Source organism: Pyrus communis, chromosome 5 (assembly GCF_963583255.1).
Source record: "Pyrus communis chromosome 5, drPyrComm1.1, whole genome shotgun sequence".
Classification (NCBI taxonomy): domain Eukaryota; kingdom Viridiplantae; phylum Streptophyta; class Magnoliopsida; order Rosales; family Rosaceae; genus Pyrus; species Pyrus communis.
The window spans coordinates 16,590,563-16,607,554 of record NC_084807.1 but is presented as its reverse complement, the minus strand read 5'-3'; the positions used below and the strand labels follow the sequence as shown (position 1 = coordinate 16,607,554).

At 38.9% G+C, this 16,992-nt stretch overlaps 2 protein-coding genes across 2 annotated transcripts; one reads left to right on the top strand and one right to left on the bottom strand.

Moving 5' to 3' along the window:
- Positions 1–7,063: 7,063 nt before the first annotated feature.
- LOC137734313 (uncharacterized) lies at positions 7,064–8,260 on the bottom strand. The gene has a single exon (XM_068473602.1). The coding sequence runs from the start codon at positions 8,258–8,260 to the stop codon at positions 7,064–7,066; it is 1,197 nt and encodes a 398-aa protein (XP_068329703.1).
- A 2,166-nt stretch (positions 8,261–10,426) lies between these two features.
- Positions 10,427–11,716, top strand: LOC137734312 (uncharacterized). The gene is made up of 2 exons (XM_068473601.1): positions 10,427–10,996; positions 11,108–11,716. Exons 1-2 carry the CDS (start codon positions 10,427–10,429, stop codon positions 11,714–11,716), a joined length of 1,179 nt encoding a protein of 392 aa, XP_068329702.1.
- The last annotated feature ends 5,276 nt before the right edge of the window (positions 11,717–16,992 follow it).

The following is a 16,992-nucleotide window of genomic DNA, read 5'->3' as shown; positions in this document are numbered from 1 at the left end:
ATCGCAATAGGTTCAGCTCCACTCTCTTGTGTAGATGTTGTGTTATGGCCATGGGGAACTACTTGTGCTTCTGAGGCTTCAGTGTTGTCTCCAATAAGCAGGTTGTCATTAAGAGTTGCATGAGAATCCCGGTTGTGAGGTAGTGAATGGACACAGTCACTTGGTTCGACTGGATTTGGCAATGGGAAGAGATCTAGGAAATGCTCCCCCTGACGATTTTGATCTGATGATTTGTTGAAATATGGTTGGTTTTCATCAAACCGTACATCTCTTGAGACAAACATCTTCCTGGAGCACGGATTGTAGCATTTGTACCCTTTTTGGGTGGAGGAGTATCCCATGAAAACACACTTGACAGCTTTGGGATCAAGCTTGTCTCGGTGATGGGATTGAATATGAACATAACAGGTACATCTAAAGATTCTCAGATGGGAAAGCTTAATTTTTTTGTTTTGCATAACCTCAGATGGTGATTTTGTATCCAGAACACGACTAGGCAGTCTGTTGATAAGGTAGGTGGCTGCAAGAACTCCTTGAGACCAAAACCTCTTAGGCACATTCATTTGCAACATTAGCGCCCTGGTTTTTTCAAGTAGGTCCCGATTCTTCCTTTCGGCAATTCCATTTTGCTGAGGAGTACCTACACAACTTGTTTGATGTATAATTCCATGGGTGCTCAAATAGTTAGTCATATTTTTGGATGTATATTCAGTGCCATTATTAGACCTTAGTATGTGGATTTGGGACGAAAAATGGTTCATGACAAGATTATGAAAGTCCTTGAAAGCATCCATAACTTCACTTTTGAATTTTAGGAGGTACAACCAAGTGGCTCTTGAGAAATCATCAACAAAGATAACGTAGTACCTATAACCATCAAAAGACTCTAGAGGTGCAGGTCCCCAAACATCGGAGTGCACCATCTCAAACAACTTGCTAGTCCTAGACATGGAAGAATTGAATGGGAGTCTAGTAGATTTTGACAAATGACAAATTTCACATACAAGGGAGGATTTGCATAAACTAGGGAACAACGTAGACAACACAGATTCTGAGGGATGTGCTAGGCGTTGATGCCACAACCGGTGTTCTAGGTTTGAGCTGACTTGGAACCCCTTTGGAACATGGAGGTCCTCTGAAAAATAGTACAGCCCATTTAGGTAGTGACCTTCACCAATCAGCTTCTTGGTGGCTAGATCCTGAAAAATAACATTGTGGGGGGAAAAAATTGCACGACAGTTTAAAGAGTTTGTAATCCTTCCTACGGACAATAATTGAAAAGGAAAAGATGGAACATATAACGTTGTGGACTCAACAGTTTTTTAGATCAGTTTAACTTTCCTTCTACCTAGAACTGGCACACCTCTACCATTTGCTACAGAAACTAGTGATGGTTTAGTGTGGCTTTCAAAATCGTATAGCTTAGAATATTGATTTGTCATGTGATCTGTGGCACCTGAGTCTATAATCCAAAAATCATGAGAGTGACTAACATTTAGAGCAGTTGAAAGAGCACACATGATACCTGGAATGTCTCCTTGAGGTACATGACCAGATTCAGCTAAGAACCCTGCAAACTGTCCAAGAAGAGCAATTTGACTTTCCCCAGTCGACGTTTCACCTGTGCTTCCTTTTTTGGTTTGAAGGTAGGTTGAGAACTCATTCAACAAGTCAGCCGGATTGGCTGTAAAGTTCATCGACCCACCGATGGATGTAGCAGCAGCAACATGGTACTTGTTTGTATATGGTCTAGCGTGTGAGCCCTTATGATCTCTTAAAGGCTTGTTGTCAAACCTTGGCTTCAACTCAGGGTGCAATATCTAGCATCGATCTATTAGATGTCCAACATTATTACAATGTAGACACTTCAGATCTGGCCTTTTTCCCTTGTATACTTTATCTCCAAATGACTTGTGATTTGTCACAAAAGCTCTAGCCTCAGACACACTAGGTTTTACGTCAACATTCATGACTTTTCTGCGTACTTCTTCTCGCTGGATAGTAGTGCAAACACTTGCAAATGATGGAAGTTCGGGATTCATTAGAATATGGCTTCTAAGATCTTCATATTCAGAACCCAAACTTGCAAGCAAATGAAAAATTTTGTCTTCCTCGGACCTTTTTAACAGTACGGCAGCATCGATAGTGTGTGGTCGATACATTTCTAGTTCATTCCACATGTTTTTCATGCAACCGAGATGATGAACAAAGGATTTATCACCTTGTTGAAGACTTGCAAGATTCCTCTTAAGCTGGAACACTCGAGCAACATTGTTTTGATTTCCATACATGTCCTTGACTGCCTTCCAAAGAGCACTAGAGGATTCTGAAAAACTGAAAATTTCAGACAGCTTAGGATCCATGGAGTTGAGGAGCCACGACATGACCAGCTGGTCTTTGCACAGCCATGCTTCATACTCCGGCGATGCGACGTCAGGTGCTTCAATATTTCCATTGACGAATCCAAGTTTGGATCTTCCTCCAAGGGCAAGAGATATTGATCTGGACCATGGAAGATAGTTAAACTCATTTAACAACACAGAACACAAACGTTGGTTTGGGTTGACTTCAGCTTCTGGAAAACTAAGGCGAGGAGCTGTGAAGCTTTCAGCTTCTGAGTAAAAAAGATTATCTTCTGCCATTATCGAAACGAATGTGCAGAATAAGAGAAGGGGCAACAATGAAGTCAGGCCGGTTAAGGTTCCGGCTCTGATACCATGTGGAAAATATGGAAGAGAATGCTTTTTCTCATTTTATTTCTCTACAAGATTACAAGGATATATATACATGATACAAGTGCGTAGGTAGGACAAGGTAGCCGTCCTAGTGTGTAGGTAGGACAAGGTAGGACGGCTGCTGTAGGACGGCTTGACGGCTGTAGGACGGCTAGTGTGTAGGTAGGACAAGGTAAGACGGCTGTAGAACGGCTTATTCTTCCAATAAAAACCTTCTTCCTGGTCTAACTTTTCCGACATTATCGTCTTCCGACAAGGATGAAACAAACTATTCGGTATCACGGTTTCATTGTTTTAAATTCCTCCATTAATCAAATCAAAGAATAGTACCAAGTACCATCATCAAACAAATATACAAGTTCAACTCTCTAATTGATACTATAATCATTGTGCTTCAATCCAATACTCAAAAGTAAAAAACGAAAAACAAAACTAACCCTAAAATGCGTAACCAAGTATTATAACACCAATTAACCAAAGTCCTAATCTAAATTCCTTTCCTTTGTTCTCCCTCAATTTCTTACACACCCAACAAAGCATAAAGATAATCCTATACCTCCTCTTTAAGCTCCTTAAGCTAATAAAACCCTTGTTCTAACCTTGCACTTGTATGCTAGTATTTCTCTTGTATTACTTCAACAACATCTTTTACAAATCATACCCTGCATTTGCACAAGTGTTCAGTATTTATACCGAACTGCAAGCTAAGGCAGTTACAAGATATTTCCCAAATCTTATCTCTAACCACCCAATTATTATTGGAACTAACAATCAACAATTACTAACAGATAGGATACTTAGCACTAACATCCAACAATACTAACAGCATAACAGCATCATAACAGCATCCTATCATTACCCCACCCTAAAAATGAACCTTGTCCTTAAGGTTGGAATGCAGGAAACCTGTTTACAAATTCTGCATAGTTTTCCCATGTCGCTTCCTCCTTAGGATGATGCTTCCATTGCACCAAAACCTCTATCGTGGATGAACTGCCATGACCTGTTAACTTCCTCTGTAATATTGCCAATGGATAATCCTCCAAGAGTCCGTCCTCTGTAGCTACAGGTAATGGGATTGCAGGAATGATAGCAGAACCCAATTGTTTCTTCAAGCAAGAAACATGGAAAACTGGGTGAAGTTTTGATGTGGCAGGTAAGTCAATTTTATAAGCCACTTGACCAATCGTCTGCAGCACCTTAAAGGGACCATAAAACCGTGGCTGAAGCTTATGAAAGGGATGTTTAGCGAGAGATTGGTGTTGATATGGTACCAATCGTAGAAAAACCATATCGCCAACCTCGAAAGATCGTTCACTACGATGTTTATCAGCATGCTGTTTCATCCGTACCTGAGCCGAGACAAGATTAGTCTTGAGCTGAGATAAAATTCGTCCCCGTTCTTGCAAGCTTCTGTCAACCAAATCAACTTTAGTTGTTCCCGATTCATAAGTAGGCACAGCAGGAGGTGGTTGACCATATACAACCTCATAAGGTGTCAGCTTTGATGAAGTATGAAAAGTAGTATTGTAGTGCCATTCTGCCCAAGGAAGCCACTGAAGCCACTTTTTTGGTTGATGACTGCAAAAACATCTCAAGTATGTTTCCAAACCCCGATTGGTAACCTCTGTTTGACCGTCGGTTTGGGGATGGTAACCAGAACTGAGACACAATTTGGAACCTTGCAGTGCAAAAAATTCCTTCCAAAAATAGCTCAAGAAAACAGGGTCTCGGTCACTTACTATTGTGGACGGCATACCATGAAGTTTGAAGATATTATCAACATACATCTGTGCAACTGAATGTGTAGTAGATGGATGAGACAACGGCAGAAAATGAGCATATTTAGAAAGGCGATCGACGACCACAAAAATAATAGTTTTTCCCTTGCAAGGGGGAAGACCCACGATGAAGTCCATTGCTATATCCGTCCACACAGTAGAGGGAATGAGAAGTGGATTAAGTAAGCCAGGGGAAGCAAGAGTCTCAGTCTTGTTTTGCTGACAGACCTGACAAGCTGCCACCCACTGCATCACATCCAATTTCATACCTTGCCAATAGAAGGACCTGGAGATCCGCTTATAAGTCTTAAGGAAGCCAGAATGTCCGACCATTGGAGTGCAATGACGCTCATAGAAAATTTTTGCCCGCCAAGAACTCGATGGACTCAATACAAACCTGCCTTTATACTTCAGAAATCCATTATCAAAATGGTACTTAGTTGCGGAAGTGGAAGCACCATCAGAAGACAAGGATAAGTCTTTAATCTTGGCAAGAATCTAAGGGTCTTGTTCTCCATGCCGCCTTATATCATCCAACCAACCAATGTACGGATACGAAATGGCAGACAACTCAACATCAGAATTCATTCGAGAAAGGGCATCAGCAGCGATATTATCACATCCTCGTTTGTATTGTATCTCGTAATCGAACCCAAGAAGTTTAGAAATCCACTTTTGTTGAAAAGGGGTGTGAGCTCTATTTTGTAAAAAGAACTTCAAACTGTGATGATCAGTTTTAATAATAAAGTGTCTGCCTTGAATGTATGACATTGGAGTGCAATGATGCTCATGGAAAATTTTTGCCTGCCAAGAACTCGATGGACTCAATACAACCCTGCCTTTATACTTCAGAAATCCATTTTCAAAATGGTACTTAGTTGCGGAAGTGGAAGCACCATCAGAAGACAAGGATAAGTCTTTAATCTTGGCAATAATCCAAGGGTCTTGTTCTCCATGCCACGTTATATCATCCAACCAACCCATGTACGGATACGAAATGGCAGCAACTCAACATCAGAATTCATTCGAGAAAGGGCATCAGCAACAATATTATCACATCCTCGTTTGTATTGTATCTTGTAATCGAACCCACGAAGTTTAGAAATCCACTTTTGTTGAAAAGGGGTGTGAGCTCTATTTTGTAAAAAGAACTTCAAACTGTGATGATCAGTTTTAATAATAAAGTGTCTGCCTTGAATGTATGACTGCCACTTCTTGATTGCATGCACAATTGCCAACATTTCTCGTTCATAAGTGGACATTGCTTGAGCTCTGGGACCTAATGCTTTGCTTGTAAAAGCAATTGGAAGCATCAGTTTCTATTGTAAATTCTTTGGAGAAATCTGGTAAAGCAAGAACTTGGGGAGACACCATAATATTCTTGAGAGCTTTGAAAGCCATAGTAGCCTCATCAGTCCACTGGAAGGCATCCTTTATTGTAAGAACTGTCAGGGGTCCACAAATCTGCCTATAGTTCGGAATAAACTTGCGATAATATCCCGTAAGGCCAAGAAGTCCCCGTAAAGCCTTAACAGAGTGAGGAAGAGGCCAATCCTGTATAGATTTCAGTTTAGAGGGGTCTGCAGCCACCCCTTGCCTGGACACCACATGGCCTAAGTATTCAATTTGGGACTTACCAAAATCACACTTGGTTTTCTTTACAAATAACTGATGGTCTTGGAGGACATTGAAGACCAGAGACAAATGGTGAAGATGGGATTCCCAAGAGGCACTGTACACTAAAATATCGTCGAAGAAAACCAAAACAAACTTCCTCAAATAGGGTCTGAAAATCTCATTCATCAAACTTTGGAAAGTAGCTGGGGCATTTGTAAGCCCAAATGGCATTACTAAAAATTCATAATGACCATCATGGGTGCGAAATGCTGTCTTCTCAATGTCACTAGGATGTACTCTGATCTGATGATAACCAGCTCGCAAATCCAACTTCGAAAAAAATTGAGCACCAAATAACTCATCCAACAATTCATCAATTAATGGTATTGGATACTTGTCCTTGATTGTTAACAAATTAAGAGCTCTATAATCCATGCACATCCTCCAGCTATTATCTTTCTTTTTAACTAGCAAAACAGGTGAAGAAAATGGGCTATTGCTAGCTCGAATAAAACCCGAGTCTAATAATTCCTGGACACATTTCTCAATCTCAGATTTTTGTAAAAGACCATACCTATAAGGCCTTGCACTTGGAGCCTTGCTTCCTTCCAAAAGAGGGATTCTATGGTCATGAGAACGGGAAGGAGGCAGTGTGGTTGGTGCTTGGAATACAGAAGCAAACTGAGATAATAAACTATCCAACTCGGTTGTTTGAAGAATAGTGAGATCCCCAACAATAGCAACCTGAGTCTCGGGCTCAATGAAGAAAAGAACTACACCAAAAGGACCTTGAGACAGCAATTTCTCCACTTGACAGGTTGAAATGGGCAGTGGTGAAGGGGGAGGAGAACTACAAAGACAATAGTGCTTCCTACCCAATGTAAATTCCATTTTTAGTTTGTCAAAATCCCAAAGAATAGGACCCAAAGTTCACAACCATTGAGCTCCTAAAACCACATCACAACCACCCAATTGTAGTACATAGAAATCAGAAATATACTCATATTGTTGAATCTGCAACTTAATCTGAGAACAACAACCCCTACTGGAAATGGTTCCCCCATTTGCAATCATTACCTCAAAAGAATTATTAGAGTCAACCTTCCAACCCAATTGTTTGGCAGTAGACAAGCTAATGAAGTTATGTGAGCTACCCGAATCCAACAACACAACAACTGGACAATTTTTTATGAAACCAGAAACCTTCATAGTTTGAATATGTTGAGGAGCTGATGAACCAAAAACTGCACAAGCTGTAATTTCAATTTGTTGATCATTTTGACCCTCACCACTTATATCCTCAATCCTATCAGCAGAAAGATCTAATAGTAGTAATTGCTGAGTAGCACAAACATGACCCCGAACCCATTTCTCTGGACAAGAATAACACAACCCCTTTTTCCTACGATCTTGAAGTTCTTCAAATGACATTTTCCTCACATTACTAGCCCTAGATGTGCTAGAAGAAGAATTATTACCACAGAACAGAGGCACAGATTTTGAGGTTGTAACATTACTGAAAGAAGACGCAGAATTTCTGGAGAAATTTCGAACCTTGGTATCTGAGAGTTTGATGTCCAATTGGAAAGCCAGAGCAATTGCTTCATGTACATCAGATGGGCGAAGCAATTTGACATCGTGACGCAACTCCGGTATCAGCCCTCTAATGAAACAACTGCGTAACATTACTGGACCAATCTCCGTAGTCCGATTCGCTAACCGACGAAACTCAGAGACGTACTCCTTAAGAGAACCCAACTGCTTCAATTGAACTAGGGCTTCGGTAAAGTCCTCGAATTCAGAGGGCCCAAATTCTTTACAGAAGACATGAACAAAATCTTTCCAATTTGGATAATTCTTGATGCAGTTCCGCCATTGAAACCATTGTAAAGCTTCATTGTCCATATGGAAGGAAGCCATTCGTACCTTTTGTTTATCGTCGACAGTGAAGTAATCGAAATAGTGCTCTGCCCGGTAAACCCATGCCAAGGGATCATCGCCGTCCGAGAAGCGAGGAAACTCAAGCTTGATCAATAGCGGCCGTGGTTGAAATGACGAATCTTGACGGGAAAAACGCTGACCCATATGATCAATTGGATCCAATAAGGTTTCTTCAGAACTACCCATGGGATTTGAAGAATTGCCATGGTCCACAGAGGCACGAAGAGGACGATCAGTACCCGTCAAATGAAATTCCAAGGCTGCGAATCACGACTCCATGGATGCGATTACAGGAAGATTGGATTTCCTGAACCGAACCTTCAAGAGCTGCTACTCGTGTATCTATGGTTTTGGCACGCGTCGTTGCTCGCGTCATACAAGAAGGGAAACGTGGAGGATTGTTACTGGCTGATACCAATAATAAAACCCTTGTTCTAACCTTGCACCTGTATGCTAGTATTTCTCTTGTATTACTTCAACAACATCTTTTACAAATCATACCCTGCATTTGCACAAGTGTTCAGTATTTATACCGAACTGCAAGCTAAGGCAGTTACAAGATATTTCCCAAATCTTATCTCTAACCACCCAATTATTATTGGCACTAACAATCAACAATTACTAACAGATAGGATACTTAGCACTAACATCCAACAATACTAACAGCATAACAGCATCATAACAGCATCCTATCATAAGCTCCCTCGACTGAAGCCCGAAAGCCGAACGAATCCCCAGCTCTGCCACCTCCAACCTTTTCACCTCTAGACGCAGCACCTGGGGATCTTCTCATTTGCTAATCGGCCTCAGAGTCGCATCCGCCGCGTCGCCCACCGACTGAAAATAACGCCGGCCGGCATCCTTCTGCTTGCAGTTTTGCTTGCACACCGGGCAAGTGTACTTCTTCGCCCTTGCAGAGTACTCGAACCACTGTTGCAGACTAAGTTTCACATCCAAACGTCGCCGTATTAAGCATCAATTTCCAATCGTGAGCACAACGAAATTAAACAAATTGAATACACACACACACACACACACACACACACACACACACACACACACACACACACACACACACAGAGAAAAAAGAGTGGAGAGAGAGACCAGAGCTCGTGGAAGACATGGCCGCAGATGGAGATGGATTGGAGGTCCTCAGAAACGGGCTTGAGGTCTTCGTAACAAATTGAGCCGATTGTTTTGGTGAAGTTGGTGGAATCTGCATCGTGCATCTCTCTGGTCTCTATTCTAGGGTTTAGGATTTGGGATTTAGTCGTGTCATGAATTTTCTCGGGAATATGGAGCCAATTTTGAAAAATGAAGCCAACTGCGCGGGAAGAAAATGGAAAAGGAGGGAGGGGAAATGACCACACTTTTTTTATCGTGTGTTCACGATTTGGAGTTCAAATCTTCTCTCTTTTTTAAATTTAAAAGGTGTAGGAGGTATGCGGATTCAAACTAAATTATTATTACCATGTTTGATTTATTTTTTTATTTTTTGTGTAAGCTAAATTATTATAGGAAAATTGTAAAAAATGACTCATTTGTTGCAGTTCTATTAGATTAAGGATGTGATTGTATAAATTCTAATATATCTAAGAATATCTTGGAATATTCCCTAGGGTTAGATATTATCCTATTAGACCATCTCTAACCCTTAGGCTAAAAGCCAAAAAATTTAGCTTTTAGCGCAAAAACAGCTTTTCTGCTCTAACCCTTTTGGCCTAAAATTTTAGCCTCAAATTATTAAAGAATGAACTTAGGCTAATTTTTTTTTCTTCTTAAATTTACTTTAAAAAAAAAAATATGTAGACTATCGTAAATTACTTTTATGAACATTTTAATCCAAAAATATTTAAATTCCAATAAATATTGAAAAATCAGTAAATCGATACATGAAACTCATAAAACACTATGGAAGAATATGAAAATCATAATAGAGCTGTATAAACACAAAATACATAAAACACACAGAACACATGTGAAGCACATACAAAACACATGTGAAGGACATACAAAACACATGATAAAAATGAAGCACACACATAACAATTGTGAAACACATGACACACACGAAACACATACAAAACACATGATAGAGATGAAGCACACACAGAACACATGTAAAACACATGACACACACGAAACACATACAAAATACATACAAAACACATGAAACGCAAGAAACATAAACCTACACACATGAAACCCTAAACCTTCAATCATCCTCTATATAAACATAGGTTGAATATCAATTGATCACACAATCTTTTAACCTTCAATCATCCTCTATATTCACCAATCTTTCAACCTTCAAACTGTTTTTCTTTCCTAAAAATCCTCAATATCTCATCAATGGGTGATAGAAGAAGGCGTAGCAAGACAATGCAAATAGCACAATACCAAGCAAGCCTTGACATTGAGGATGCAGAAATGATCAGCGCAGAAGCTGAATTTGCAAACTCGCTTATGCAATATGAGCACCATGCAGAATCTAGCTATCGTGGTTCTGTCATGGGGCGTTCATTTGTGCAGCGTGATAGAGAAGAGTGTTGTGACCAAATGATGAAAGATTATTTCATCAAGTGTCCAAGATTTCCGACTCATGATTTTCGAAGGCGGTTTCAGATGAGGAGAGATCTTTTTGAAAGCATCTTAAACACAGTTGTAAATCATGACCACTACTTTGCAAGGAAGATAAATGTCGTAGGCCTACAAACTATATCACCTCATCAGAAGCTCACATCTGCATTTTGGATGCTAGCTAATGGGTGCTTTGCAAACTCAACTGATGAGTATTGCCGACTTGCAGAAACTACTGCTATTGAGAATGTGAAGCGCTTTTATAAGGCAATTGAAGCCATATATGGAACCACATATCTTCACAAGCCAAATCGTGAAGACTTGAAGAGGCTTATACGCAAGGCAGACAAAAAAGGCTTCCCTAGCATGATATGAAGTCTCGATTGTATGCATTAGGAGTAGAAGAATTGTCTTACTGCATGGGCTAGCCAATTTAAAAGCGGTCATAACAAGCCAACCATCGTGTTCGAGGCTGTGGCGTCTTACGACACATGGATTTGGCATGCATTCTTCGGCGCTCCTGGATTAAACAATGATATCAACGTTCTTTGGTCTTCTCCTCTGTTCGATGATGTTGTCAATGGATGGGCACCAGAATTTCGGTACAAGGTAAATGGTAATAGGTATAAGCTAAGTTACTACCTAACTGATGGTATTTATCCTAGTTGGTCTACCTTTGTCAAAAGTTTTTCTCATCCCGATAGTGCAAAGAAGAAATTATTTTCAGAGAGGCAAGAGTCTTATATGAATGATGTGGAAAGAGCGTTCGAGATCCTACAAGCTCGATGGGCAATTGTTAGAGGGCCGGCACAACTTTGGCATATTGAAGACCTCCATTCAATCATGATGACATGCATAATTTTGCACAACATGATTGTGGAAATTGAGTACATCGAAATTGAAGAAGATTCAGACAAAGATGTGGATGATGACCAACCAACACATGCGAGAGCTATGACAAAAGATGTTGAATATCTTGATGCAACCATATATGAGACCCGACAGGATAGAGTCACATTGAGTGAGTATATGAGATGTTTAAATAGAATTCAAGCTCCTTAAGATCATGACACACTCTGCAAGGATTTGGTTGAGCATATATGGCACCGAGAAGGTGAACGTTGATGATGTTGGTGCATTAATGTGTTGTTGTGTTAAATTTAAGTGTGCTATGTTGTTATTTTATGTAATAATTTTAAGTGTACTATGTTGGTATTTTCTAGTAATAAATTGAAGTGTCTTCTTGTGCAAAATCTTTTGTCTAGTACGTTATCAAAATTATTGAATGCCGTTTGAATTATTGAAGGCATCTATTGTACATCAAAGTGTGTAATAATAAGTACAATAATTATTGAAGGCATCTTGATTAATAGAAACAATAATTAATAAGCCATAAATTTAATACGCACGAAAATTAATAAAGTACATAAACTTAATACAAACGACAATTCATAAACCACATAAACTTAATACAATCGATAATTCATAAACTACATAAACTTAATAATAATATCTACCATCTTATCAATAACTTGTTATTACCTATTAAACTCTGAAACTAGTGATGTTCAAGATAAATCGGGTTACCATTATTGGTGGCTAATATTTAATAAAGGGTTTTACCCCCATTCCACTAGATGTACTAACTACCAAAGCTCTTGAAAGTGCTTTTGTTAACGAATCCGCCAAGTTATTACTTGATTTAACATAAATAATATTAATAACTCCATCATTTATTAATTGTTTAACATATTCATGTCTCAAGCTAATATGTTTAGACTTTCCATTGTATACCTTATTGTATACTCTAGACAAAGTAGCCTCAATGTGCCTGGAACACGGGGTGATATACCATGTGTCTCTCTATACAAGTGGTGAGATTCTTGTGTTAAAAAATTAATAACATAAAAAAAAAAAATTCCTACTACTTACATTATAACACGTGGTGTACCACTTGTGTTACAGGCACAAGAAAAATTTTCTCCAAGATGACACCCAAGCTCAAGAAATTTCTTACTAATTTGTAAATAACATCTATCAATACTCGTGACTTCTAGCTGAAATGGGATATGATAGACTAAAGGTGTTTAAGGGTAGATATGTCTTTTGCTGCGTTAAATAGTTTTTACGTTTGCACTTACGAGTAATACATGATAGTGCAATCGTAGATGTTGGTTTAGTTCTTTCATTGTCGCTGTCAAGAATTAAACTCATTTCACATGAAGATGTATTTGAGAAGTTTTTGAGGTTGGTAAAGATTTTGACACATTTCTTCACAGAGAAATGTCATCCGATTTTCAAATGAACATGAATAAGATTGTTCATTTCGTACGGTTCTGACCATTGGAAATTGATCGACACTCCGTCATGCTAGATCACCATTCAACCAAAACATCCAGAGAAACAACACAGTAGATTTCAAAATGATCAAAGTCATCGAAATATGTAAGACAAAGGTGAAGTGAGACAACATTTCGGTTGTCAAAAACTTTATTCACATTCAACATCTTCGATTTAACTAACTTTCCTCGGTCGACATGTGAGGAAAACGCTATAACTGAAGAATCACTAATAAATCCTCAATAGAAATCGAAGAAACCAAGGATATCTCGTATTTCACAACACTTTGTGAGGATTTCAACTTTTTTTTGCTACAACCTTTTGGAGAAAAGAAAAGAATATTGTCTATTGAGATCACGTCCCCCAAGAAAAGTACTTGATCTAAACAAGGTTAACATTTGAAGAACTTGGTACAAAGATTATTGCCATCGTTTAAAGAATTGATCTCGTGGTTGAAATAGGTAAGAAGGTCCTCGGTAGGACTACTACAAATTCGTCAGTTTATGGAAGAAAACTTGGACTCAAAAGGTTGGTCGGGTAGACCACCAATTCGAAGTATGAGTTAACGGTATTTAATCGTCACCCGATTGAGTTGCAAAAATCTAGGTACGATCCTAAGGTTCAGTCTTTCGCCTTCATGGTTAGGTTTGAGGTTCCCTAGATAAAGTGTTTGGTTCAGTAAGTTCCTAATCAATAAGCTTTTGTAACTAAGTTCTCTTAAGGATGTAGGAGTTGTTCAAAAGATACAATGAAAATTGGTGTATTATGAGAAAGTGGATCGATGGTGTATTTCACTTCACAAATTGGTGATATCCTAGGTAAAATTTTAAGAAATGACGCCAGAAATATACGTCCTTGAAACATACCATACTACTTCCTTTCTCTACAACACGTACTAAAAGGTCTTCACAACTTTCTCAATACTCAATTTGCTCTCATAGCGGGAAAGTAACTCATGCATCAATTCTAATGTTTGTCCGTGGATGTGACCACAAGAATGACTGGTCACGAATGTTTGGGTTGCCTAACTGGGTAATATGGTTAACACAACTATGAATTTACTATCCTAATACAAGGCTTGCTCCTAAGTTTTCATGATTTAATTTTTTTTTTGGGCTCAGGTAATCACTGTTAATCAGTCTAACAATCGCACCGCTAATTAACCCACATATGATATTTTGATATTGTTCGCTATCCTGAAACTATGAATCGGTATTTTGGCTTAAAGGTATCACTCCTAAATACTAGTACATGTGTTCGGTATCAGAAATCATATTGCCTGAATATTGGTTGACAGTTCCTGGATATCAGACAATATCGTCAATTAGTAGCGTCACCGTAGGCTGATTACAGGTTAGAGCCCGCTCAGGTATATGGTTTCATATTACTAGTAAGAAATTGGTCCTATGAATTGGTTTATTGTTTCTAGGGAAAAATGATTACTGTTAAGGTATAATAACTCATCTACTTATGCTTATACTCATTGAAATGTCGAGTAAATCATCAAAAGGAATTCTGGGAACTAGTGACAATTGAAATGTCCTAAGGTCAGAAAAAGGAATTTACTAGTAACCTACTTTAGAATGGACTTAAATGGAATTCGATTTTCTTCTTGAAGATCCAGGATTACAACTAGTGCGTTTGAGAAGATTAGTGTTATCGGGGACCAAAAATGATTGTCCCTCAGATGTTCCTCCATTGAGTGCTACCACTTTAGCACCACATTGTTGTTTGAGACATCCTCAGAGATTTCAACAAAAAGTGAAACTTTGCAAGAATTCTGATAGGTAGTATTCTAGCACCTATTGCCAAGGAATTGAAGCTATTTCTGGTTCTCAGAAGGGTTGGTAGAAATGACTAAATGGTGGTAGGATTGATTGGTAAATCTCTGGTGGCACACAACTATTAATACATTAGCCCTACTTCAGGGCCATCGACTTGTCTCAATTCGTGATTTTTCCTTGGCAAGGAGGTTCTTCGTTTAAGTCTAGAGGTGGCTATCAAATGTTCTTCTAGAAAGTTGATAAGTCGTCTAAGTCACTCAAAACTTAGAAAAAGTTAAACACATTTTTTCGTGCTCGACGAGGTGGCAAGATTCGACATTAGGTTCAAAAATCAAGAATGCTTACATTATGAGTATGATGAGTGCCATATTGCCCAAACTTATGCTCTGATACCAAACTGACACACCCCAACTCAGAATGTCCACCTAGACTTCAAATCGAACTGTGTTGGCCGACACTAGGAGGGTGACAAAGCCATAATGTATAATGATGTGAAAAATGTGAGTAAATTTAAACCTAAAAGTGCCTAAATGTAAAAGTGCGTTTGTGAGCGAGAATGAACCCATTTTATATGTGGTGTCAGGGCATAGGTAAAGTACAGTAAAGTAGGATGAGAATTATACCATCGAAGATAACCACCTATACCAAGATTTGCCTAGAATCCTTATCAACATGAAAGCTCAGCACTAAAACCTGGAAGGGCAAAAAATAAGGGTGAGTGGGCCTAAAAATAAAGTTTTGTAAAAACCTTTTAAAAAACATAGTAACCCTTCGCTGTAAAATAAGTATAGTTTCCAAAATATACATACTACGTGTAGTATAAAAAATACTTATCGTAGCCTGCAATATCCTAAGACTTCAATACAATTTGTAAATAAGTTTATAACTTCGAGTAATCCCAATATCTCGTAGAAATAAATATATCACATCGAGTGTTCATCGACACATGTTGACACACGAGTTCATGCAGAGGTATTCTGACATGAACATGACTGGGTGTAATAATGATTTATGCTCTAGTATTACAATCACGTGAAGACTGGCACTATGCACATCATATACGAGTCCTAGTAGCTTATAGCAATCTTGAACAAGACCGGCACCTACAATGGATCTAAAGTGAGCATACCGTGCAATATGAACATACACGTGAAAGGCTGGCCCTGGTTTGGGTGAATACTAACACTAGTGTAGCACACGATGAGTAGATAACGTAAATATGATCTTGTCACAGTAAATCGATAATTCGATAATTCTAATCAATACAATGTTATTCATGACTGTAAATTCAATTAAGGTATCAATAAGACTACACATACCTATGCATCCCGTAGAACGTAATATAATTTCAAAATTTCCGTTAATACGCTTGTTCTTATAAGCGTTAGTCTAATCTAGGTATACGTAGAAAATTCTTTATTAAGTATATGTGTGGAAACTAAATAAATATATAATATTTAAAAGTAAAGACCCACTCACAAATCATGTCGTCGAGTCGGACCCGCCTCGTGACATCGAGAGTTCTTACGATGCATTTCACCTAGAAACAAAACTATTTACGTAAATATGCAACGTACTAACGTATAAACGCGTTTCCGTACAAAGTACGACTAATAAAGGAACTCTTTTAAAACAGTCAAATTTCAGAAAACGGAGGGTGGATTCAGGTTCAACATGTCGAGAAACCTAGGGGGAGACCTCGGGTTCCCCCACACGCCGCCACAAGGTGGCTGCACAAGTAGCCACGCGCCATCACCAAGTGATTTCCAAATTTTTGTAGGTTTTTGGGCTAACTTTCAGAGCTAAAAATGAGCTCAAATCTCAACCAAATGCAATGATTCAAAAGCCAACTAGAAGCTAGGACTGTGGGGAAGAGGTTTATACCAGTTCAAGGCCCAATCATGGTCGGAGTTAACCAAGGGAACAACCTAAAAATGGCCTGATGGGGCACGGTCAAATTTATCCAGAAATCTGGGAATTTCTTCCTCGTGATGTATTTGCGTCAAATCACGTGTACAACTTACATTGAAGCTCAGAAATCAACCATTTTAACGAAATGGGAAGAAAGGAAGGGACCCTGAAACCTACCTTGGTTGTGAGCGGAGGAAACTCGCTGGAAACACATTGAATAGTGCAGCAACACTGTACAGTGTACGGTTTCGTGCTTTAATTTTGAGTTCGCAGCTCAAGATCCAAGTTTCTGGGATGAAATAC